This window comes from Camelus dromedarius, chromosome 23 (assembly GCF_036321535.1).
Source record: "Camelus dromedarius isolate mCamDro1 chromosome 23, mCamDro1.pat, whole genome shotgun sequence".
Taxonomy (NCBI): domain Eukaryota; kingdom Metazoa; phylum Chordata; class Mammalia; order Artiodactyla; family Camelidae; genus Camelus; species Camelus dromedarius.
The window spans coordinates 23,518,695-23,544,962 of NC_087458.1; the positions used below are offsets into that span (position 1 = coordinate 23,518,695).

At 38.8% G+C, this 26,268-nt stretch overlaps 1 protein-coding gene across 7 annotated transcripts in view; it reads left to right on the forward strand.

The window, feature by feature from the left end:
* Positions 1-26,268, forward strand: part of RASAL2 (RAS protein activator like 2) — a 302,791-nt gene that overhangs the window by 146,104 nt on the left and 130,419 nt on the right. For all 7 annotated transcript variants that reach the window (XM_031435709.2, XM_031435711.2, XM_031435712.2 and 4 more), the window contains exons 2-3: positions 4,465-4,592; positions 17,762-17,888. In XM_031435709.2, the coding sequence (XP_031291569.1) occupies positions 4,465-4,592; positions 17,762-17,888 (255 nt within the window). The remainder of the gene's footprint in view (positions 1-4,464; positions 4,593-17,761; positions 17,889-26,268) is intronic.

A 26,268-nucleotide genomic window follows, 5' to 3' on the forward strand; every position in this document is an offset into this window, starting at 1 on the left:
AAGGGATCATGAGATCAAAAAATTTGGAGAATTGCTGGTATACATGATAATATCCAAAGAAGTGCTTTCCATTGGGATTCATTGAATGACCTCTGATTCTTTTTAATGTTTCTAAAATTATTCACTTTTTTGTAATAAGGCCAGTGTTCAGTGTCCTTAGTATCCTTAAAGGAATGGAACAGTACAAATCTAAAATTTCTTTCTAGTTTTGCTATTAAGATTCTTACTGGTAATTCTAAGGTAGTTATCCTTTTCTTTGGTGAATTTTAGATACTAAATACAATTGGAAGTCAGAAATTAGAAGTATGCTGCTGGAACAAGAGAGACAGAGGGTGGGCGGGAGGGAGGGGTAGGTAGAATTAATAAAGTGAAATAAAGCAATACCTGAGTTTTCCCATTAACTGAGTTTTCCCATTAATACAGTCTCAGTATACAGGCTTTACGAGTATACTGTTAAACATTTATTTAGCCATGGAAATGAGGATATGATAGTATGAATAAATAAAATTTCTAGGCTTCAAAAAAAAAATCTAGTTCTATATTGTTACTTAAAAATGCCCTTTAAACCTTGATCCAGAAATCACTTCTTTTGTATTTTCTTCCTCTATATAGATTCTTATAAAATGATCATAAAGTAGACATTAGATTATAGAAAAAATGTGAAACTATAAAATTAACAACATGGGTAATCAACATCATACTTTAGACAAAAAAAATTAAAATATGGAAGCATTGTTCACTATTTCATTCTGCTTTTAGCACTGGGGAGGAGTAATTCGAGGTCCCGCCATGCTTTATGAAACACTGTCTTGTTTCACAATGTCGTGAAGAAACCAGGGACAAAGCTCTGACTGGAGAAAGGGAGAACATGAAGGAAGACTGTAAGAGAAGTACTCAGGGGGACACAGGGAAGATAAGTTAGGTTTTCTTAAATTCAGTGCTGATGCAGATTTATATTTTGTCAGGAAACCTGGGTTACGCTGTAATACAGTTTCCTATATTCTAAGTCTATCAATGCCTCCTTGCTCAGTGTGGATCATAACATTGCTATTCAGATTAAATTACAGAGGGCAGTTTAGGTCACCCATGGTCAACTTACATAAGAAGGTTAGTCATTTGAATGAAAACTTGTCTAGGCCACAAAACCTCACATTTTCACACAAAGTAGGTGCATCCCTCTCTGTCGAAGTAGGCTTGGTATTTGACTCTAAAGATAGGCCTACATTGTGGTTAAAAATCTAATCCTTTTGTTTGTCCAAATCGTGTGAAGAAAATCAGCTCTGACATGGCTTTTAAGTTTTGGCAAGAATCTCTTATCCGTGTCAAAGTATTAAAAGAGTCAATTTCCTTAAAGCTTTTTGCGGTAATTTTAGGAAATTTTGAAGTATAAAGGAAACTTTAATTTAAATGCTTGCAGTAGAAGGGAGAGTGGAGGGTGGGGAAGAGAGCATTGGTGTGGAATGGAGAAGCTGTTGATGCAGCGTGTCCTGGTGTGTGTAGTTCAGAGGAGATAAAAGCAGAAAAATAAGGGGGAACAGGAACAACAGTGAACATCTAAGAATTAGTAACATGTCTCGCCAAGCCCTAGTAACATTATTGGTTCTTGGATTTTGGGTTATTTTGGAGGGCAATTGACAAGCTCCTCCAAAATGCAGAGCAACAGGATAGATAGATTTAGATAGACTTTTAGAGAGGAAAGGAAGTTAAGCCGGAAGGAGCACTGAAGGTAACATCGGACACGTAGGGAATGTAAGAAGAGAGCTGTACACGTAGTGCCCTAATTACTGACTTGCTTACTTTCTATAGGTCTCCGGCTGTAGTTATGCATATTTGAATAACTGCAGTATAAAACAGCTAGATTATGTGAATTTCCTTGAAATCAGGCAATACCAGGAATACTTATCATCCTGTAATAAAAAGACTAAAAGTCTGTAGGAAGTAATGAAGACTCTCACCTAATAGATAATATGTGCTTATTTATAATTTACAACTCTCTTGCCCTTGTGGGTTTCTTCAGATTGAGGTGTTTCTCTAGCATAATAATTAAATAGTAATAAGTAATGTATTTTAAATGTTCCTTGCAGTATATTCCTGAGATGAATTAGTCCTTCATAGCTAAAGAACTTTTAATATATATTGAACTGTCATAAAAGCCTCATTCAATGGACCTAATGTGTACGATGTGTACTAGTGGTCAAGATATGTTCCAAGTTTTGTAAATATTGCTGCTCTGAACATTAGGGTGCATGTGTCATTTTGAATTAGTGTTTTCAGTTTTTTTCGAATATATACCCACGAGTGGAATTGCTGGGTCATATGGTAGTTCTATTTTTAGTTTTTTTGAGAAACCTCCATACTATTTTCCATAGTGGCTGCACCAATTTGTATTCTCACAAACAGTGTACAAGGGTTCTCTTATCTCCACATCCTTGCCAGCATCTGTTACTTGTAAACTTTTTGATCATAGCCATTCTGATAGATGTAAGGTGATAGCTCATTTTGCTTTTGATTTGCATTTCCCTGAAGATTAGTTAGGGGGGTTATGTTCCAAATTTTACAACAGCCCAAATGAGTGTATAGTTCATATAAAAAATTTTAAGTGATTTTTTTTGAGATGTGACTCCAAAAGCAAAGGCAACAAAAGCAAAAATAAACAAGCAGGACTTTATCAAACTAAAAACCTTCTGCACAGCAAGGGAACCATCAACAAAATGAAATGGCGGCCTACTGAACGGGAGTAAGTCATACATCTGATAAGGAGTTAACATCCAAAATATGTGAAGAACTCATACAACTCAGCACAAAAAACAAGCACTATGATTAAAAAATGGGCAAAGGATCTGAATAGACATTTTTCCAAAGAAAACATACAGATGGACAGCAGATCCATATGTAAAGGTGTTCAACTTCCCTAATCATCAGGGAAATGCAAATCAAAACCACACTGGGATATCACTCACACCTGTTATAATGGCTATCATCAAAAAGACAAGAAATAACCAGTGTTGGTGAGGCTGTGAGGAAAAAGGAACACTTGTGCACTGTTGGTAGGAGAGTAAATTGATGCAGCCACTATGGAAAACAGTATGGAATTTCCTCAAAAAATTAAAAATTGTATTATCATACAATCCAGCAATGTCATTTCTGGATATTTATCCAAAGAACATGAAACCTCTAATTGGAAAATATATATGAACCCCTGTGTTTATTGCATCATTATTTACAGTAGCCAAGATGTGGAAACACTAAGTGTCCATCAGTGGATGTATAGAATACTACTCAGCCATTAAAAAAAATGAAATCTTGTCATTTATGAGGGCATGGATGGACATTGAGGGTATTATGCTAAATGAAGTAAGTCAGACAGAGAAAGACAAACACCGTATGATCTCACTTAAATGTGGAATCTAAAAACTGAAACAAATGAACAAATAAAACTCGTAGATGCAGGAATAGAACAGTGATTGCCAAGAGGAAGAGGGGTTGAGGGTCTGGGTGAGATGGGTGAACGGGATCAAGAGGTACAAACCCCCAAGTTATAAGTAAATTGTGGGAATGTCAAGTACAACGTGATGACTATAGTCAATAATGTTGTCATGCATATTTGAAAGTTGCCAAAAGAGTAAATCTTAAAAAGTTCTTATCAGACAAAAAAAACCCATTTGTAATATTTTATGGTGATGGATGGTAACTAGACTTATTGTAGTCATTATTTTGCAGTGTATACAAATACTGAATCATTATGGTGTATACTTCAAACTAATATGTTACATATCAATTATACCTCAGTTTGAAAAATATTAAAGTAACATAGGAAATGAGATGTTTAGAAGAGGTGAAACATTGAAATTTGATATTGTGTACCTCCGCCTTTAAGAGACATGATGGTAATATATTTAGATCTTCCCTTGAGGAAATTGCCTTCTGTGTTTTTAAGATCTTACTGGCCTCTAGTGGTAATATAATGCTAGCCATTTCTAATCTTATGACCGATTAGAAATAAAGCCATTTTGAAGGTGTAGGCTACCAATAACTTCACTCTTTCAGTTCTGGATCAGTAGTACTTTCCAAACGTACATTCAACATCATCTTCTTCCTGAAGACTGTCTATCTTTTGTTCTTGTCTCTGAGTCACCCCCATCTCTTTATTTTGAGTGATACTGGTTTTGCTCTGAAGAGACCTTCCGTTATTTTGGTGCACATACAGTGGTGATTACTCTGTCAAGTTTGTGCTAACAATTCTTCCGAGAGTGTTTCAGCCCTCTTTTCTGCAGATTCTCGGGCAAATTTTTCCTTCTGTATATAACTTTTTATTTTCTTCAGAGGAATTTAAGTTTTCAGTTTGCCATTTAGACTTATGTTTAGAGCTCTTTAATTTGATTTTGAAGACCCTTACATTGGAAACACTAGTTTCCCAAGGATGGTAATGATTTGTCTTTTTTGTTTATTGTGTTCGTCACACAGATGTGAAAGGGCCACCCACCCACCGTCTGTCTTGTGGTCAGTCACCCTACACTGAGACGACAACATGGGAGCGGAAGTACTGCATCCTCACGGACAGCCAGCTGGTGCTGCTCAATAAGGAGAAGGAGGTGAGGGGGACACTTCTGAGAAGAGCTACTTCCCTTTTCTGACCAAATTCCTAAATAATCTAGTTTTTACTTGCATTTTGATAAATTGCATTTATGAAAATGGAGGCTTTATGAATGTTACACTGTTAAGTAGGTCTAAAGGGCTGATAATGTCATAATGATATGTGATTGCCATGAAGGAGTGACTCCCATAAGACAGGGCTGGATTTTCACTGAGCAGCAGTGACAGAGACACTGAGTTGAGTAATTTAGAGTGAGAATGGCTTGGATTATGTAGGCCTGTCCCCGAAAGTGGTCCAGGGGGACTATTGGAAATTATATTGGTCTAGCTCCTAGCAAGTAACAAATGGCACAGTCAGTAGATTAATTGAAAGAGATTTAATGAAGGGACTGTTTCCAGAAGCATGGGATGCATAGGGGACCCACCGGAGGGTGATGAGCCAGCAACAGCAGAAACTTGTCACCCTAGACCTTCAGGGCAAGGGAAGGGAGCAGTGTTCCTGGAACCCGGAGAACTGTGTTGCATGAGAGGGCCACGTGGCAGTTGCTGTGGCTATAAAAGAACACAGCCTCTGTCAAACCTCAAATGGCCAGCAAGGAGACACAACACAGGACGAACAGAGCAGCTCTCTTTTCCTGCTTTCTGATTCCTTGCCAGTGTTACCTGCTGGCCAAACCTAAGTTGAAGCCAAAGGAAAAGATTGCTTTTGATGTGTTCTCTAGAGATTTGCTTCCTGAGACCCAGCAAGGGAGCGAAGGGCAGAGAGTAGATCTGGACCAGCAGATAGAATGGAATGAGCACAGACATCTAGTTCTGGGATGACATCTAGAGAACACAGACTCTCTGTCCCTCGAAGTTAAAAAAAAACTCTTGAGCTCATCATATACTATTGCTGTTTTACTCCTCAAACTATTACAGGGTACAAATCCTTCCATATCCAAGTAATTCATTTGCTTATTGGTGACTTATCAGCTGGTTGACTTGGTAGGACCATAAAACCACCCCACTTCCAACCTCCACAAACACAAAAAAATGAGTGAGTATGAGAATAAGTATCCTTCTTGACAAAGAAGACAGATAATGGGAGGGAAGGAGAAGAAGAGATCTCATTCAGTGCAGGAGAAAGATATATTGCCAGAATATATGTAAATAACTGGAGAGCTTCAGGTAGGGTGTCAGTTTTGTAAGTCATCCCTCAGGAAAAGTGAGTTCAGAGGCAGCAGGGCACAGAAACGACTTTTCTTAATTCTCGCCTGTGATCCCTACCTTCCTTTTCTCTTCCTCTCTTCTCCCCCTTGCTGTCCCTTTTCTCTTCCACCTCTTCTTTTACTCAACATTTTTAATATCGTAAAGGCAAGGTCATAACAATAAAGCCGTTTCAGTTTCTTCTTTTGTTTTCAGAGGCAGTTTTTATTTGGAAGGGCCTGGTGAATGTGCCCTCTATGACCTGGCTTATTTTTTTTTTCTCCAGCCATTTGAAAAATGTCTCTTGCTTTTGTTACCGTCTCACTACCCATGACCCTTTTCCGGTATTTTAATATAATTAAATTTTATTGTATTAAAATAATTTAATCAAAGCCAGCCCATTCTGGAGCAGTATAGTACATGTTGCTTTGTTTATATTAAGTAGATACATAATAAAAATTGGTGGAGTGAATGTTAGTATAGAAGATTTCTAACTATCCAGTTTGCATAAACAGATAATTCAAAATGTGCACTTAAACCAATCTACTCTGTCAGCAGTATTTTATCAGAACTATGTTAATCAGGAGTGATATGAACAAATCATATGCCATCTTTTTGCCCTTACCTACATTTTATTCAATTTAGTAATGTAAGAAATTAAATAGCCCAAAGATGGATAGCATAAAGTCAAAAGCATGGCTTCTCTAGAAGCAAGATGTAATCTGTGGATTAAATGTTACTGATCAATTGAGTAATTCAGGCTTGGGCCCCATAAAACAACTTTAGTCCCGTAAAATAACTATCCATGATGAATAATTTTCTAAAACAATTTTTATGTACTTTATCCTGTTTTATACCAGCCATCATGAGGAGCCCTAGACTTCTGGGGAGCCCCTCATCTTCCACTCCACTGTGGCTCTGAGTATCCCCTTCTGTGTCCCTGCCTTCTGCTCATCCTTTCCCAGTCTTACAGCCCTTTCACTGTGCCCTCTGCGACTCATGGTCCGTCATCAGCCAGATCAGCTATTTCTTTGCCTCTTCTCTGAAGGAAGTCCTTAACTTCTTGGTCTAGCTTCCTTGAGGTCACTGTCCTCCATGAAGTCCTGTGTTTCTCCCACAGCCCTCGCACCATGCTGCTTGAAAGAGGTACCCTTCTCCTCTCATAGTGCCTCCTGTCGTATTCTTCATTTTCCTGCATCCCATGTTGTAGTCATCCAGTTCCAGTCATTCCTCCTCATTTTTTGTTGATTTTCATTCCTGGCTCATTATCATTATCTGCAGCAGTACCCTAGCCTTAATTTGAGATGGTCCAATATCTACAGAGATGATTGCTTCAGCACACTGGCTCTCAGTTCCTTGTACTCCTCACCTCCAAGAATCTTTTCCTCCACTCTGCCTCATTGCTATGACTTCTTCATATTCTCTGCGTGCATCTTACTGTCTGACCATCACCTGCTCTCTTTCTGGCTCATCCCCTTTTCCCAACAACTTTTCAGTACTTTTGGGACTTATGGTCCATTGTCCCTGTCACCTTTCTGCCCCTCATGTCTCTGATATCCTCTATTCCCTCTCTCCCAGCTTGAATACTGTGACCAGACATTTTAATCTTTGCACACCATTTCCCTGTCCTTTTTTTGCATCATTGTACTCACTTGGCAGTGTCATAGGTCAGTTAAATCCTGCCCTGCCCAGCTTCCGAGCAGCATAGTGTGTGTGGAGAAAACCACTCCACCATGCTGATGGTGTTTAAACTAATGGCAGCAAACCTCATGTGAGGGTTGCTTGGCCTTCACAGAACATTTCCCAGTCTGATCACTGTCCAGCCCTCCTGGACTAGTGCTGCTCAGTCTGTGTGTGGTGAAGGGCCAGTATTTTCCCTACCTCATCATGCATAGTAGAATTCAGTAATATGAATTGTTAAGAAAAATAAAGTTTTAAAAAGATAAAAATGTAAGTCCAAATTTTTATTAGGTTTAACAGAAATGAAATTACAGTTCAATAAATAGTCATAACATAAGAAAAGAAGGAACAAAATTACAAAAATTGTACCTGTTCATGGAGAGTGTGCTGTACAATGAGGTGAATCCACTGGTCACACCAGGTACACTTCTCAGTTTCTGTGTTGTTGTGTATCGTGGACCATTAACAGTTTGCAGGACAGCACAGATCTGTGGACCACACTTTGAATAGCACAATCCAAAATGATTTCTAAGATTTTTTTTTCACACTTCCTTTTCTGTTCTAATTCCTTCTCTATTACCTTCAATTATAGCTAATTACTTTGCTTTGTGCTTCACTGAGAAAATTCAGGCACTCAGAAGAGAACTCTATTACCTTGTCTGTCTGTCCACCAACAACTATTTCCTTAAACCCTGATTTCCCTCCTTTAACTGTGGTTGAACTGCCCACAGTCTGATTATCAGCCCCTCCCCTTATGCCCATTTTGTTACTTCTTGCCTTTTCAGTTCTCTCTTACCTCTCTTACATCTTCAGCTCTGCTCTCTGCCAGATCATTCCCATCAGCATGCTGTTATTTTTCCCATCTTAAAGAAAAAAGTAAGCCTGTGTTAACCTTCACTTGTACCTCCAGTTACCACCCCTTTGTTTCCCTTACCAGCAAAAATTCTCAGAACTTCTAAACTCACTGTCTCTAATTCTTCTGTTATTCTCTCTTTTTTTCCCCCAGTACTTCAGTGTTTATATGTTTTGATTTTTAAAATTCTGCCTTCTGTATACAGCTCTGTGCCCACACAAGCACATCAGCTTCGAAGTGGACAATCCACTTGCTCTTCAGTCCAAAGTTCTATTGGAAATAATACCCATTAAAGTCTAGCTGAGTTTTGAGTTTACTCTGGTGGCTATTCACACACATAGATCATGTCAAGACAAGAAGACTATGACTTGGATCTTGTGCCCTTTCTCCTTTCTATGCCTGTCTAAGCCACCATAGAGTGACTCCTTTTCCTGTCCTTTTCCCAGGGGTGAACTAGTCTGGGGTGGAAGCACAAAGGGTTTTCTAATGATTGACATGGAGGGTGGACGGGCATTAAGAAGATGAAGTGGAGGAAGAAGGAACAGTCTAGGCTTAGAGCTTTCCCCGGCTCAGGAGAAGGCAGAAGCGAGGGATGCTGAAGGACCTGGAGACAGCTGGTGTGACTGGGGTCCAGAGAGAGCGTGGGGGACTGAGGGAGGGAGGCAGGGACTTTTAAGGGCTCCTCTCATTTCTCTTAAACCTAGTTCAGTCACACTCTGACCTCCATCACTTTGTGAAAATTGCTCTTGTTAAGCTCATTGGTGACCTCACACTGGTAAATTCAGTGGTCAGTTCTCACATCTCATCTTACTTAATCTGTTAGTGACATTTAATGCAACCAGTCACTCATTCCTTCTTCTAGAACCACTTTCTTCACTTGACTTCCATGACTCTGCGCTCTCTTAGTTTTCCTCCTGCCTCCCTGGCATTTCCTTCTGAGTCATCTCTGCAGATTTCTCTTCTACTCTCCACATGCCAACAGGGAGTGCTACAGAGTTCAGTCTGTGGACCTCACTTCGTTAGGAATCTCATCCAATCTTATGACTTCAAATACTGTCTAATGCTGATGATCCTGATTTTATATCTGAAGCCTACACATCTCCCTTCTCTAGAGTCATATATCCATCTGCCCATTATGCACCTCTGCTTAGATATGTAATAGTCATTTCCAACATGCTCCACACTGAGCTGCTAATTCTGCCTCCGAAACCATCTCCGTTACTGACAGTCCCATCCTTCCAAGCCCCCACCCCCCCCAACCCCTTCCCACTCACTGTTTCAGCTATTAAGCACATCAAGCATGTTCCTGCCTCAAGACCTTACTTAGCCTTGACTTTTCCCTCTGATATTTACATGACTCACTTTCTGACCTTCTTCAGCTCTTTGCTTGCATATCATCTGCTCAATAAGGCCTACACTCACCAAATTATTTAAAATTGCATCCTCTCCCTCTATCTTCATTTAGAACTCCTGATCTAATTACCTGGCTCTATCCCCCTCACCCCATAGCATTTACCACCTTCAAAAATGCTATATAATTAATTTTTTGTGTTTATTGTCTCTTTTCTCCTTTATAAGCTTTTAGGGTAGGGATTTTTGTCTATTTTTCAGTGCTGTATCCCTCAGCGCTTAGAACAGTTGCAGACATGTGAGTAAATTCTCAATAAATATTTGTCGAATAAATTTTGAAAAAGCCAAATTATAAACTTTGATTCCTGAATTTCCTTAATGTAAGTTTGAGAGGAAACGAACCTTCTATTTTTTCTTTTTTGTGTGATGTCTTCCCACAACAAGAGGCTTAATTACATATTTTTTCTAAAACTGGATAATAAATAAGGGGAAAGATAATCCATACGATGCTATTCCACTGGAATATGTAAATTCCATCTTTATTTGTTGAGCATCTGTTATATGTGCAGTATTCTGGTTACAAAGATGCAGTTTTGTTGGGGACACACTGAGGTAAATTAAAAGTTATAACCATTTGGAACTAGATGCAGAGGTGGCAGTTACGCAGCATCATGAAGGTACTGTCTCTGAATTACTCACTTAGCAGTGGTTCATTTTATATTATGTGAATTTCACCTCAATACATTTTTTTAAAGATTATAATATTACCACGAAAGAAAGGTTAAGATACTGCTTGGGGTGCGTCATGGTTTAAAGTGGAGATGGCCAGAAAAGGAAAAGACGGGAAGGCTATTCCATGTATGTATAAAGGTACAAAGTCAGGAAACAATTTGTATCTCTTTGGTAAGCTGCAAAATGGTCAGAATCCTTGGAATATAATTTGCAAGAGGAAAAGTGATAGCTGGCAAGGGCTGAATAATCGCTTTGAAGGCCATGCTAAGGAATTTGGACTTTATTCTGGAAATGATTTGGACCATGGATAGGTATTTAATAGGGCTATGACATCATCACATTTGCTTCTTAGAAAAGTAACTTTGTTGATCATGTGGAAAATTGAGTCAAAGGGATTGAAAGGAAATAGAAGAGTCACATTACTGCAGTGGAACAGCTAAGGGATGACGGAGGGACGGTGAGTTTACAAACACAGTTTAATGCCCTGAGGCAGGGATGTTCTATCACTATTAAGTTGGAAAAAACTCAGATTAAGTCTCTAGGGTAAGAAAATGTTAAGACATGGCTCTACCTGCTACTTGAATTTTATTTCATATTCTGTTAATTTCATGATAGAAAAAGATTAGAAATCTTTTTTTTGCGGGGGGGTGGAAATACCAGAATATGCTGTCACTCTTCTACCTTCCACCCACACTGCCATGAAGAATATAACTCCTACCCTTGGAGTTTTGTGCTGAACAATTTAGAATTCCTTGAAACAAGGAGTTCAAGGAATTTCCTGCTAAAATTATCTTAAAAAAGCTGTTTTAAACCTTAATCAACTAATCACGGGGGTGTTTATTGCTGTGTTAATAAGATCAATTAGGAGGGTTCTATAAGGATTTACACTGAATCCTTAGTCAGGCACTGTTGGAATGTGGGAGGATTATATTAGTCTGGTATCACTCATGTATTCAGTGTGTGGGATCTTTTAATGCTCTCTCTTAACTCTGCATGTTTCCTGTCAGAAATGGGAAAAAGTCTGCTTGGGGGCTGTACACGGGAAGAGGGTTAAATACACCGATTACCAATCTGGGAAATGTAGCAGAAGGGTAGGTCTGGGCAGAGTGCTGGAAAGAGAAGTCTGCCAGGAGTATCACCTTGAGAAGTGACTCATTGAGTCAGTAAATTGCTTCATGCAAATTGTGCCAAACAGACTTTGCTTCTGCGTTAGGAAATATGCTTCCCTGCCCGGATGCCAGGAGAGGCCCCGGCTGGCTTGGCACCAGCCCGGTTCAAAGAGGGCGTAGGAGGCCATTTGAATTCCACTTTGCTTGCGAGAGATAAACCCAAGTAAACCAGAGATGAAGGAGTTGAGGGAAATGGTAGCGAAGGCAATCAGGAACCCTTCTGAGGTGCAGCCAGTATAAAAATACAAAGGAAAGCTGAATTTGTGAGTTCTTCCTTTTAGCAATAACAAGCCATTTAGGAGTCCCTTTTTCTTCATTCATACTACTTTTTGTATTTGGAATTTTAAAAGCTAGTTGCTAGTGTATAGGCAGCAATGTAATAATACAATTTCAAAATATTTTTCTTGCTTTTGGAAAGCAGTTTTTACACTCAGATATGTTGATGAAAATAGCAGTTAGGCTTTGTGCGAACAGCTAAAATCAACTGTTATTTATCCTGAGGTAAACTACCCATGGCATATTTCATTCAGAACCACGTTCATGTTATTCAGCAGATACATGACATACCCCCGTATGTGAATTCACTGTGTTAGGAGTTACAAAGAATAAGACACAATTCTTTCCTCTCTGCCCAATACCACATTTAGTTGTGGGAATAAGACAAACCATTTAAAAACGGCATTTGATAAATAGCACAAGTAAACTGGATAGAATAAAAGAAAGAATTCCATTTATTCTGAAGGACTATAATCTGTGTTATTAAGATGCTGTTGGCAATGGGCAGTTACCAAAGGAAGCTTAAGAAAGGAAGGGGATCAATGTTATGTGTGATGAATATTAATCTGTAGGATGTATTGGAAGAGGGAAAGATAGGAAGGAGACAGACCAATTAAGAGACTACTAGTTCTCTGATCTGAACACTTGAATGGTTTCCCAGTGCTTCCTGAATTATGCATGGCCTGGTATTAAAGCCCCCCATGTGGTTATAATATGTCTGGGTGTTCTACCCCACTGCTCTGGCTAAACTGGCCTACTCCCTGTTCCAAATAAAGTAAGAACAACAACAACAACAACCAAAAGCCTGTGTGCTTACCAACCTCTGGGCTGATGTTATGTTTTTTCCTTTGCCCAGAATGGCCCCCATCTCTACCTGTCAAATATTCATTTATTCATTTGTGAGTTAGAACTATTCTAAGGTTTGGGGGTTGACTGCTGAGATATAAGCTGTTGAGTTACATGGAATTAGTTGCACAAATAAATAATTATAATTCCGTATAAGTATAGTGACAGAGAAAGCTCTGTTATTGGAGGAACCTCAGGGAGGTGCACTTCACTTCCCCTTAGGGGACTGATAGAAGGGAGGATTCCTGGAAGAGGAAGCGCCTGTCCTAAGCCTGAGGATGAGTAAGAGTTTACCTGGCAGGTATAGAATAGAAAAGAAAGTGAGGGAAAATGTTTCAGGCTGAGAGAACACATTAAGCAAAGGCACTGAGCTACAACATAGGGGATATATTAGGGAAATGCAAGCAATTTGGTGTTCCTAGAATATGAAGTCTGAAGCTGGATGCTCATCAGTGGCCTGATTCGGGGAAATCCTGGTGTAACATACCAATAGGGATCTTGCATTTACTGTGTAAGAGAGTAGTTGTAAAACACTTTTAGTAGGCTTCTTCCTTTGTAGAAGGCTTGCGCAGAGGTCCTGTACAACAGGCAGACTCCAGATGATGCTCAGGTTGGAGCAGAGAGATACCCCCTCGTCACAGACTTCCACGCACAAACGTACCATCACTGCTTTGAAAACCACTGCAAAGGAGAGCAGCTGAAGGGCTGTAAGCCTCAGGATGATACGATCATAACTGCAATTTGGAAATGCGCTGGTAACTATGTAAAGGATAGATTTAAGGGAAAGAATGTCACCAGTGAAGAGGCCATGTTAGTAGTTTGGGTAAAAGACCATAAGAGGCTTTTGGCACCAGCTATGATGGAGTAACTGGTACAAGACTAGCCTTCCTGTTGCAAACAGTGTAAGGCTGGACCAAAAAAAAAAGGGTATCTAGCAGCTATTTTCAGGCATTGGACAATGGGCAGCCAAAGATCGTGACGGCCGCCATTCCCCCTGAGGAAAGAGGACCCAGCAGAGGCATAGCACAAGGCGAAAGAGGTTAAAACAGAAAGAAAAAAATTTTTTCTCTCATGCTGCAGAACTTGGACAATGTATAGTTTTTAAAGAATAATTCAGTATAAACAAGTAAATGTGAACTAGTAAACTAAATTAGGGCCATCAGAATGGACAAAATTGCTTTTCTCAAATTGACTTTTCTGAAACTGATTTTCTTCAGTTGTATAGTGAAATTTGTAAACTCCAGCTTAGTTCACTTGAAGATACTTGAAATATTATCCCTCTAACTTTCAAGAAGTACATCAATATCTTTAAAAGAATAATTTATGTAAGAAGCAACTGATGGTGTCGTAAAAGCAAATGATTCTTAAGAAACGCAAATTTAGGAAACCATAAGTAAAACAAAAAGACAACCTATGGAATGGGAGAAAATTTTTGCAGATGAAACTGACAAAGGCTTGATCTCCAGAATATATAAGCAGCTCATATGACTTAATAAGAAACAACCAAACAACCCAGTCCAAAAATGGGCAAAAGACCTAAACAAGCAATTCTCCAAGGAAGGCATACAAATGATCAATAGGCACATGAAAAATGCTCAATATCACTAATTATCAGAGAAATGCAAATCAAAACTACAATGAGCTATCACCTCACACCAGTCAGAATGGCCATCATTCAAAAATTCACAAATGACATGTTGGAGAGGCTGTGGAGGAAGGGGAACCCTCCTAACACTGCTGGTGGGAATGCAGTTTGGTGCAGCCACTGTGGAAAACAGTATGGAGATTCCTCTAAAGACTAGGAATAGACTTACCATATGACCCAGGAATCCCGCTCCTGGGCATATATCCAGAAGGAACCCTTCTTCAGAATGACACCTGCACCCCAATGTTCATAGCAGCACTATTTACAATAGCCAAGACATGGAAACAGCCTATATGTCCATCAACAGATGACTAGATAAAGAAGATGTGGTATATTTATACAATGGAATATTCAGCCATAAAAACTGACAACATAACGCCATTTGCAGCAACATGGATTTTCCTGGAGAATGTCATTCTAAGTGAAGTAAGCCAGAAAGAGAAAGAAAAATACCATATGAGATCGCTCAAATGTGGAATCTAAAAAAAAAAAAGAAAAAACAAACAAAGCAAAAATACAAAACAGAAATAGACTCATACACATAGAATACAAACTAGTGGTTGCCAAGAGGGCAGAGGGTGCGAAGGGATAGACTGGGATTTCAAAATTGTAGAATAGATAAACAAGATTATACTGTATGCACAGGGAAATATATACAAGATCTTATGGTAGCTCACAGAGAAAGAAATGTGACAATGAATATATATGTTCATGTATAACTGAAAAATTATGCTTAACACTGGAATTTGACACAACATTGTAAAATAATTATAAATCAATAAAAATGTTAAAAAAAATAAAAAATAAATTAATTAAAAAAAAAAAAAGAAACGCAAGTTTAGAATAAAAGTAAACACTATTAAACACCTTAAATTCTGAGTCAGGTATAAAGGGCCCTGAACTTTAAGTGTGATACTTTGAATAAAACCTTTAATCATATTTTAAGTTTCAACAGTGGGAAGTGAAGCATCTACATTAGAACTTTGAGAATATAATTGTGAGTGAAGTTTAGGCCCAAATAAGAATTTGATATATTTTATTTATTTATTTTCTTAGATACGGTAGAGGCAAAGTATATGATAATAGAAGCCATTTCTTACTGTTTTTCCTGGATGTGGCCTTTGTAAATTTCTACAGAAAAGATCACGTGCCATAACTTCCTAAAATATCAAAAATAACTCCTGTCTGTTTTCTATGTGGCTTAGGCCTTTATTATTTCAGGCAATAGGCTTTTTTTTTTTTTAAATAAGAACTATTACAAAAATAGTTAGGTTTATTTAGGTTCATTTGTTTGTTCAAAGATCCAAACTGTTTCTTCCCTCAGATTTACCCCCAGTCTTTCCTAATGCAGGCGGAGGATTCATTTTTACCTTTCTTACTGGGAGGGAGTTATTTCACCTCTTGGTGTTACTCTTTTAATTATTTAAGTAGAGATCATTTCCATCCTGAAGAGGGTGGACGACTTAGGTTACCCTCTGTGAAGTTTTGTGTTACAGAGAGCTTTGGGGAGGTTCGTGTCTTTACTGATGCTGTTATCTGGTATCCACCCCTCCCCCCCTTTTTTTTAGAATTTTACTTTTCTTAATTCTGCCATTTTTTCTCAATGTTCAAGCAATAACCATAGCTATGGGGATGAGGAAATGGGGACTTTTTAGTCCTATAAAGAATGTGAAATTTCCAGTCCATGAAGACATTAGAATTTTTCTTCAGAGTCTCCCTAACACAGAGTTTTCCTTGCTATCATCCCCTTGACCCTAGACATAAGAGTTGGATTACTGAGACAAAGCAGAAAGCATATACACTTAGGTCCGTGTCCACCCCAGTTTTGCTGGATCAGTTGATGTGATATGTGCCTATTATAATCATATGGAGAAATAAATTACTCCTCATCTGTACAAAGGGGATAATAATAATGGCTCCCTGATAATTTCACACATTGTTAAATTCCTTTGCCTTGCACCTGGTAAGAACTTAATGCTTGTCATTATTGAAATTTGTTAAAATTTCTATATTGGAGCCATAAGAAGTTAGAGACTAACATGATTAATTGTTACCAAGTTAGTTGTCGGGACCTGCGTTGGGGTCCTAGCCCAAGCAGAGACCCCTAGTCTCTGCCAGGGAGGTTCTTTTTCCGCTCTGATTTTCACAGCCAACAACGAACCGATGCTGAGGCTGGAACAGCACTTTTTTTTTTTTTAAATTGAAGTTTTGTTTTGTTTTGTTTTACACGTATTTAGCACAAGCTTTATTCAATGGCCAAAGAATGGAGGAGCAGGACCCTAGTTCATAAATCAACTTCTCCACCCAATTCGGGTAGAGACACCATTTATGTAGGAGGATGAAGGTAATAGGAAGGGAATTGGAAAGAGTGGGAGGAATATTCATGCATTATCAGAGAACAGGGGGATGGTTTGGGCCTGGAACTGATGCAGCTCTCCTTTCCAGTCCTTGTATGGGCTTTTCTGGTTGTTGCCATGGCAACCACCAACTGTCATGGTGCTGGTGGGTGTGTCATTTAGTATGCTAATGTATTACAATTAGTGTATAATGAGGCTCATGGTCTATGGGGGGGGGTCAGATCCTCTGCCATCTTGGGCTTAGTTGTTTCTAACTGGTTCTTGGTTTTTTTCTCTTTGCAGCTGAAACCTAGATTAGAGTAATTGGTTATTATTCAAGGGAAGGGCAGGGTGTGATCCTGGTGGGCGATGTCTCTCAGTTGCACTTCTCTACAATGATAACCAGTCCATAAGCTGTAAAATAGCAGCATTAGAGATATTTTGTATCGTTCACAGTTCTCGTTCCACATATACAAAGAGAAAAAACTTGTGCCAGAAAAAAATATTTTTAGGATTTCAAAAACTAATCTCACTTTTGGAAGAAAATATGCCATTTTATGTTAATATCTATACAAATTTTGACTGAAAATATATTTTATTAACTATGTCTAAGTGCTTAATTCTAAAATCGAAGAAAATTTGGGTGATTTTACTACTTTTATCTAACAAACCTTCCTTTAAGAGAATTGTGGAGCAAACTCTTTGTGGTCAGCTTTTATTTCCACTTACCTTATTGAACATTGGGCAGGACTGGGGTTTATGAACCAGTTTCTGATATAGAAGAATCTTATTTGTGTGGGTGTTTTGTTTTGTTTTCCGAGCTCCCTAAGTAGGTAAACACCTGGATGTGATTGGCACATACGTCATGTAAGCTAATTTACATACTCACCTTTCCTGTCCTTTCAGTTTTCTTTTTAAAGAAAGGCCTCCTGAAAAGGGATTGCTAATACTTTTAACCATTGTATATCCTTTGTTTCTACATTTCTTCTGTTTGGCTCTGATGGTTAAAAGCTCCTATCTTCATTAACTGAAAACGTTATTCAGTCAGAAGGTAGTAATGGTGCTATTGAGTTTCATCTCCTTTTTGGTTAACTAGATACCCGTGGAGGGCGGACAGGAGCAGCAGACGGATTCCACCAAAGGACGATGCCTGAGGAGAACTGTCAGTGTCCCTTCCGAGGGTCAGTTTCCTGAGTACCCACCAGAGGGCGCCGCTAAACTGGGTAAGCTAATTTATGAAAGGAAAGGAATTGCTGGTTTTTATCCGGTAATTTATGGACTTGTTATTGAGTGTTACAATAAAACAAAACATCCTGCATTTACTGCTAAGTTAGTGCTTTAAAATATGTATGTGTACCAAGAGTTAGAGGTCAGTGGTGAGTTTTATTCTTTATAACCAAATGGCAGCAAAGTTATTTTACAGAGATAAAATTTATCTGAGCACTGGTAAGGTTACCCTGCAGTCCTCGGTAAGTTGGTTGATGCGCTATTTCTGAATTTACTGCTTGGCTTTAAATTTTGAAAGAGCGTTAGGTGTCTTGCTGAAGCACTGAGATTCACCCGGGAGCCAGTTTGAGATGGGAACTTAGTATTCAGTGGTTTGTGCCCTGTTCACACAGCTACTGATGTTGTCTTGTATAATGTAATGTCAGATCAGGCTAGTTTAGCTGAGCTAGTTTTATATGGCCCATGTAAGTTATACTCAGGAGTGGGTGACGGAAGGGAGACATCAGAAGGACCCCACTTGAGTTGTTATGCACTAAAGAAATTAATGTCAGTATGAAAGCAGCTCTTTCCCTGTTTCCTACCTACCAAATGACCTTATTTGGTATTTTGCATGCTTATCAATGGTTGTTTAGATAATTAGGCCAGTCAGGTAGTTTTAAGGGAATATAATTAAGATTCAGTAAAAAAAAAAAAAAAAAGAATTTGAAAAGTAGGAGTTGCTTTGGTGTTTTCCGTTGTGGTATTATTTGTTTAGCGAACTTAGACATTTAGTCATAGACACTTAGTCGATAGATAAAACAGAATCATTTATTGTCTCTGTGTTGGCTAATATGGATACTTCTGTGATCTTGTTGTATTTTTGAAAATCAGGGTTTTGGTTTTTTGTTTTTGCCTTTTTCTTCATTTTTTTTTTTTTTTTCATTTTCTAAATGGAACTCAGAGTCTTAGCCACAATTTGAATCCTTTAGTTCTCTTTTTATCCTGTGACATTGGTTGCTTTTCTAGAAATTAGTCAGGTTAGCAAACACTTTTCTCTAACGAGTCATACTGGGAAAAATCAAATTTTTCTCTCATCCTATTTCTACTGTACTTCTTTAGCATGTGTTGAAACCAGTTTAGGTGTGACTAAAATTATATTGCAAGCCTGTCTGGGTGTAGCCATTTTATAGCCTGTTTGTATTTCGCTTACAAGTTCTATGTGACTTGGACTGGCTCAGAGTCTCCTTGTTTCAGCTCCTTTGCCGTCATTATTTGTAGTGTTATGTTGATGACTGTCTTTGCCACTTCTCTAGGAACCTTTGATTAATCACACTTTGACCCACACAAGTCAACTGATTTTGAGGAAGTGTAATTATAGTCTGAATAATTATTACGGTTTTCCGGAAGAAAGCTATAGGTAGTAAATTGTGAAACATCTCCAACAGTCCAGGTACAGGTTCCAAAGACAAACTGAGATGAGGTGGCCGCGCTGTGTAGTCCAGAGTCAGCCCTCCACCTCTGTCCTTGACAACACGTCTGGCAGCCACCTTGGCTCATGGCAGCCCTCAGGCATATTTGGAGTGGGTGTCCTGCATTAGCACTGAAAGCTGTCACTTATAAATATTAAAGGGGAAAGACTACTTTTAGAGCCGTTTTTTCTTACATTGCCAATCTGATGTTGAACTAGATAATTATTCTGTTCTGTTTTCATTTCCCAGTGATTTGTCTTCAGGCAAAATTCCTGCTGTCAGATATTTAATTGGGTAATTGCTATATATGTAACATTTTATGCCAGTCCGTAAGAATGAAAAGAAATAGAAGATGAGATTTCTGCCTTTAGAAGATTCTTATGTAGTTCGGAAGATAGATTATTGATGACTGTTCATATTACACAGTATTATTGTATATTGTGTGGCTTTTATTGATTTTTAACTTTTTAAAAAACATTCATTTATGCAGCAAGTAATTATTGAGTGATAATTATGTGCCAGACACTGTTTTAGGCACTTGATGTGTAGCAATGAAAAAAACTAGACCAAAACCGCCCCCTTGGTGGAGTTCACATTCTGTTGAGTAGTGACAGACAATAAGCAAGAGTAATAACTAAAATACATACTCTGCTAGATGGTGATAAGTGCAAAGACAAAAATAAAGTAGGGAGCAGGGGTAGGAAGTGTCGAAGTATGTTAGCTGAGGTGACCAAGGGATGCTTCACTGTTAAGTGACATGTGACTAAAGACCTGATAAAAGTGTGGGAATAAGACACGTGGATGCCTGTGAGGGAGGGGTTCCACTCGGGAACAGCTCGTGTAAAGTAGGAACAGCATAGAGGCCAGTGAGGCTGGAGTGGGAAGAATGAGGGGGAGAGTAGATGGAGATGACGTCACTGAACTCTGGCCAGCAGACCATAAAGGTCGTACAGGTCATCGCAGGAACTTTGGGTTTTGCTCTATGAGATGGGGAGCCACTGACTTCTATCTTGAGAGTAGGGATGCAAGGATGGGAGTGGAGAAACCAATTATTGCAATAATTTAGACAAGAGATGATAGAACTTGGGCCATAATGTAGTGGTGGAAGGGCTAAGAAGTGATCACCTTCTGGGTATATTGGAAGGTAGAGCCAATAAGCCAATTTGCTTGCTGGATTCAACGTGGAAAATGAGAAACAGAAGAGTGAAGAATTTTGGCTAGAACAGCTGGAAGAAGGAAGTTGTTATTTTTTAAAGGAAGGAAGACTGGGAGAGGAAGCAAGTTTGACAGTAGGGCTGACCGGGAACTCAGTTTGCACATGTTAAGTTTGAGGATCTTATTAGATACACAAGTGGAAATATGTGAGAGTGGAAATGGAGAGGTGCAGACCGACAGTACAGATTGCAGGCCTTTAGCAGACAGAGGATGTTTGAAGCCATGAGATTGAATGAAATCAGCCACGAAATGTGTTTAGGTAGAAGAGGAAAGTTCAAGACGGAGCCCTGAAACATTTGGAGGTTAGGAAGATGAGGAAGCCCTGGCAAGGGACGGACCAGAGAAGGATGAAAATCCAGAATTTGGTTTCCAAATAAGCAAGCCGAGTGTGTGTGGGGAAGCCCTTCTTTTTTGCTCGGTTCTCTCCCTTTGCAAGGTCTGTGTTCTTTGTTCCTCTCCAGCAGAGGAACCCAACGGAGGTCGGATCAGTTTCTGCAGATGTAAAACCAGGGCATAGATTTTGATTTCAGGGCTGAGGCAGTCAGCTCTGGAGAAACACCCACTCATGAAAAACACACACCTTTTATTCTACCTCAGAGAAGTCAGCACAGAAAGGAGCCCTGTGAATGTGAAGGATTTGTGAAGAGCTTCCGTTAGTGGCGCCAGCTTTACTGTACATCAGTGATTTCAAACTGGTGAAGACACTTGCAAGTTAAAAGGTGGGAAGGCCTGTCTTTTGTTTAACATGAGCAAGTTCACAGTGACAAGAAACCTCATAAATGTCAAGAGCTTAGGGGAATAAAGTGTGTTTAGGGAGGCAGAAGGGCTGGAGTGGGTAAGCAGAGTGTGTACTTCTCACTCACTAGTTCTCAGGCTCTTGCATTCAGCAGTTTACAGATTACCCAGGATACTAAAATGTATTTTTACCCTGGCGTTTGACACAGATTTTGATACAGCAAATTCTTTTCCACTGAAAATGGGATGCTTTCCTAAGGCACATGAACATCACGTCTAAAGCACCCATTTCCAGATTTAGAAGAACCTGGAAAAAGCTATTTTCCTCTGGTGACACTATCCAGATTTTAATTTATTCATCAAAAATAGATTTTTCAAATTTAACGTACAAAAAAGCATGATTTGCTGAATTATGAAAAGGAAATTACTTCTTCAGATCATAGGGTCTTTGCATGTAAACAATACAGGGACGTGTGTTCACTGGCCACATGAACTAGAACTACTAAAATTTCATTTTCAGTGTAAATATAACCTACATGAATTCAACATTTAAAAAAAAACCATCAGATACCTTTCAAGAATACTGTTAAATAGGGCGAAAGCTGAACAGTGGACAGCATTTTTGTGACACACAGGTTTATGGGAGAAAACATGTCTCTACTGCAGCGTGTTGTCTGCGGGGGACAGCACAAAGGTGGGTGGAGAACCCTGTCCAACCTGGTGGTTGCATTTCTTTGACATTCCAGTAGAGTTCATGCTCTCGTGTCCAAGTGGGCAAAGCAAAGTTGGAGCCTCAAGTGAGCAAGAATACTTGTTTGCAGGTGGCATCAGAAACATGATCATAAAGCTGGTTTAGTTAGGAAGTGCGAACATTCTTAAGTCCACACTTTCTCAATTCTTAAAGGGTTCACATTGAACTGGCAGATTCAAAACCAAATTTCTGGTAACTAACCCAAAGCTGCATCTTCAGGCCTCTGTTTTTTCATATTATGACAAAATCTTAAAATTACCTCATGGTCTTACTTAAGAATCTCTGGATTTTTAAAAAACTGGCTGTGATAAGTAAATTTGTTTCATTGTCATGGAGTCCTCAAAACCTAGAACCAATTGTTAAATGTCCTTAAGATTGCAATTTCACATAGCATGCCTTTGACACAAGTTAGCAAGCCTTAGGGAAGAATGTATCAGAAGTCTTTTAGAGTCAAAGTTAGCTATGCAGAAATTTCATGTTTATGTAAATAAAGAAGTCAAACAAAAAAATTTTAAATAACACCACCAAAAGAAGAAATCAAATTGGAAAAACCTTGAGGAAGAGCCAACTTTGCACCTGTCTTCCTAAGTTTATTGGCCCAACTGATAAAAATTTGAGGAAATTTTGAAGAAAATGAATATTAGAAAGCAAAATATACTCTCTAGGGCATTCATAAAATTATTGGAAAGGAGAATTCTTTTAATCAGAATTATTAGAGGATATTGATTATTCAAGTCTTAGCTTTAACTCTGACCTTCTCTGTTAAATTAGCCTGAATTCTAACTTTATGTATAAACTAATGAGGACTCACTTTTTATTCCCAAGGCATTTACTATTAGGAGTTTCTAGATAATTTATGAAGTATTTTCAAGATGCTAGAATCGTCTATAAAACTACAGGGTAGTAATGATAATATTGAAAGAAGGGGAAATGAAAGTAATGAAGATCTCATATTACAAGAAACATATTCCATTTTTCAGATAATAGATTTTAAAATGTTGATAAATAATGACTGTGTGTGGTAGCATTCAGCATTTAGATTGGCTATTAAATTTTTATGTATAAAAGTATATGTGATATATATTGTTCACTGTATTTAAACTTTTTAGCTTGATGTAGTCCCATTTCTTTATTTTTGCTTTTGTTTCCTTTGCCTAAGGAGACAGAGCCAAAAAATACTACTAAGAAAAATGTCAAAGAGCATGGTGCCTGTGTTTCTTCTAAGAGTTTTATGGTTTTGGGTCTTACTTTTAAATCTTTAATCTATTCTGAGTTTATTTTGTATGTGGTGTGAAAAAGTACCCCAGTTTGAATCTTTTGCATATAGCTGTCCTGACTTCCCAGCACCATTTATTGAAGAGGCTACAAATGGCATTAAATAAATAAACAATGCCGTTCTGGGGCTGCCGGCTGCTAGCGGGTGAGGCTGGTCCTGGTATGGCACTAAAGCCATCTTTATTTCACTCTTAGGAGCTAGATTTAGATTAGCAGTTAAAACTTTTTTTTTTAAAGAGGAAATCAATTTTCAGTTCTAAGTCAAGGTGCCAAAGCACAATTTCTGCTAAATTATGAGTGAACCTTTAGATTCTTGATTTGCTGTTTTATCTTCCTCCCCATCCTCATCCTGGTCCGATAGAGATTAATTCAGTTTTGTGAAAGGTGAGTCCAAGGCAGTGCTTCCCATCTGGTTGTGCAAATTATGTGTTGCCCAGCAACTAAGGGGTCCATGTCAGTTAATTGTCATTGTTGATTTGTCATTATTTCATAATATGTCCAGCAGGTGGCAGTAAAGTGTCTTAAATAAAGGATTCCTTTTCTGATTCAGTTAAGTCATTTGTATAGGCTATTGTCAGGGTTGCTGTAAATCCAGAAGACCTGGGAAGAAGAAATGAAGGAGGTCAGTATTTAGCTGTGGACCAGCTACTTGCTAAGTTTAGAAAGCTGTATCTTATGTGTTAATATTTAGGTTAATCTAACAAACTTTTAAACTTTTTTTTTAAACTTAAATAAAATTCGTTCTCTCCTTCAAGTTTACTATATACTTTTATAACAATCTGGAAGGTCAGGCTAGAATTTTCAGATTTTGTCCCATGTCACAAGAGGCCCCACAGACATACATGTGGACAGCCAGGCTGGTACATTCAAGCTCTGTCAGGGTTGGTGTCCCCCCAAACCCAAGTAGAGTCCTCTAAAATGTGATGCCCAGGTGAGGGGCCTCTCCTGACCAGTCCTAAGGCAATAGTAATCTTAGTAAACCACTATGGTGGTTGGAGAATTGGGTGAGAATGATAATGAGTGGCAAAAACAGTCAGGAATGGTTTTTAGATTCACTAGGACTTCTGGGGAGGAACTCAGTGGGCTGAACATAAGCATGTAATTGTGTTCCTTCCAGAAACCCCATTATAAGTATAGTAATGGGATATTCTTTTAAAGACATGGTCCTTCAAGGATAAGGATAAGGAGAGTGACAAAGAAGAAAGCAACCACAAAAAATAATCATACATAATAGTAAGTTGAAGGCTGGAAACTAGATGGAGTATGGTGAATGACCTCGCTGACCTAAGAAAGCCAAATCTTAATCCGGCAATGAAGAAAGCCAAGAACCAACCTGATTTTTGCTGCAGAATCTTCAAATAGCTCGGGAATCGATGGCATCAGGAACACGGTGGGAGGTCCCTCGGTCTTCTCCTAGTCTGCAGACCACTGGACAGTTGCTCTTCCCATCCCCACCTCTACCCTGATACAAGACTGCAGGTTAATCCTCTGGGGGGAAAAAACTCACGGGTCTCTGGACTGGGGCACACCAGGCAAAATTGAGAGCACAGGGGACTTTACCAAATACAAGGGACTAGAATAAACACCTGCACACGGAATAATGAGACTCCTCCGCCTGTCTCCCTCACTGGTCTTTATCCTTCAGGCAAGAGACCAGAAGAGTGCCATCGGGGTGTTAACTAGCCAAGGGGAGACCTAAGGATGCTGACATTCCCAAGACTAGCAGACACCGAGGGAGAGCCTCCAGCATGAAAGAGAAAGCCAAAGACAAATAAAACTAAAGGCAAAAGAACTTTGGAGGAACAGAGATAGGCTGGAAGTAGAAAATTTTAAAAAAAATCATTATCCTCAGAGAGAGAAAACATTACATACATGAGACAAGAACTGAATGCTCTACAAAGGCAAAGTGCTGCTGTATATTTTAAAAAATGGTAACAGAAATAAAACTCAACAGAAGGTTTAGAAGATGGATTTTTAAAAAAGTTTCTTCTGTACCGCACAGGGAACTATATTCAATAGCTTGTAATAACCTTTAATGAAAAGGAATATGAAAACGAATATATGTATGTATATTCATGACTGGGACATTGTGCTGCACACCAGAAATTGACACATTGTAACTGATGGTACTTCAATTAAAAAAAAGAAAAGAAAAGAAAAAAAAGAAGGGTTAGAAGATGAAAATGAGGAAATACCCTAGAAAGTAGAGGAAAAAAAATAGAGTGTCAGTCTAGGAAGTCAAAACAGTGAGTTCCAGAAAAAGAAAAACGAGAGGAAATCACTAGCAAAGTAATTTAAGAAAATGTCCCACAACTAAAGGGGTTACTAAGAGATTCCAGCTTAAAGGGTTACTAAGCACCTATGACAGGGCACATTTTGGGGAAATTTTCAGTTTGTGTCTGGTGACAAAGGGGCTGTTTTACAAACTGCCAAAGAAAGGAAAAACGGGTTGCAAACTGAAGATCAGATATCAGAATGGCTTCCTATCAGCAATATCAGAAGCTAGAAAACAATAAGGAATGCCCTCAGACTAATGAAGAAATTCAGTGTAGAATTCTATACTTGTCTATAAGCCACTGATCGCACATGAAGATAAAATAAAGACATTTTCAGGCATGCAAGGTTAAACAAATCACCTCCTACACATCATTTCTCCTGAAGCTAATGGAATGTATTCTTCACCAAGAGTGAGCAGGATGTGGGCTGTATTACAGGAGATCCAACACAGAGGAGAGACAGGGGGAGCCCTCAGCAGTTCCACAGCCAGGTACCAGCCGCAGAGTGAGGACAGCCAGTTCAGACTGGAGCAGTCAGAAGGCTGTCGTGAAGACGTCCACAAGGCGGCACAGTGAATAGAACTGAAACAACAGGACGTGAATTTGGGATTGAATTAACAATGAGGACGTAGAAACCTAAGTAAATGAATAATCAGACTGTGACTAAAGCCAGTTT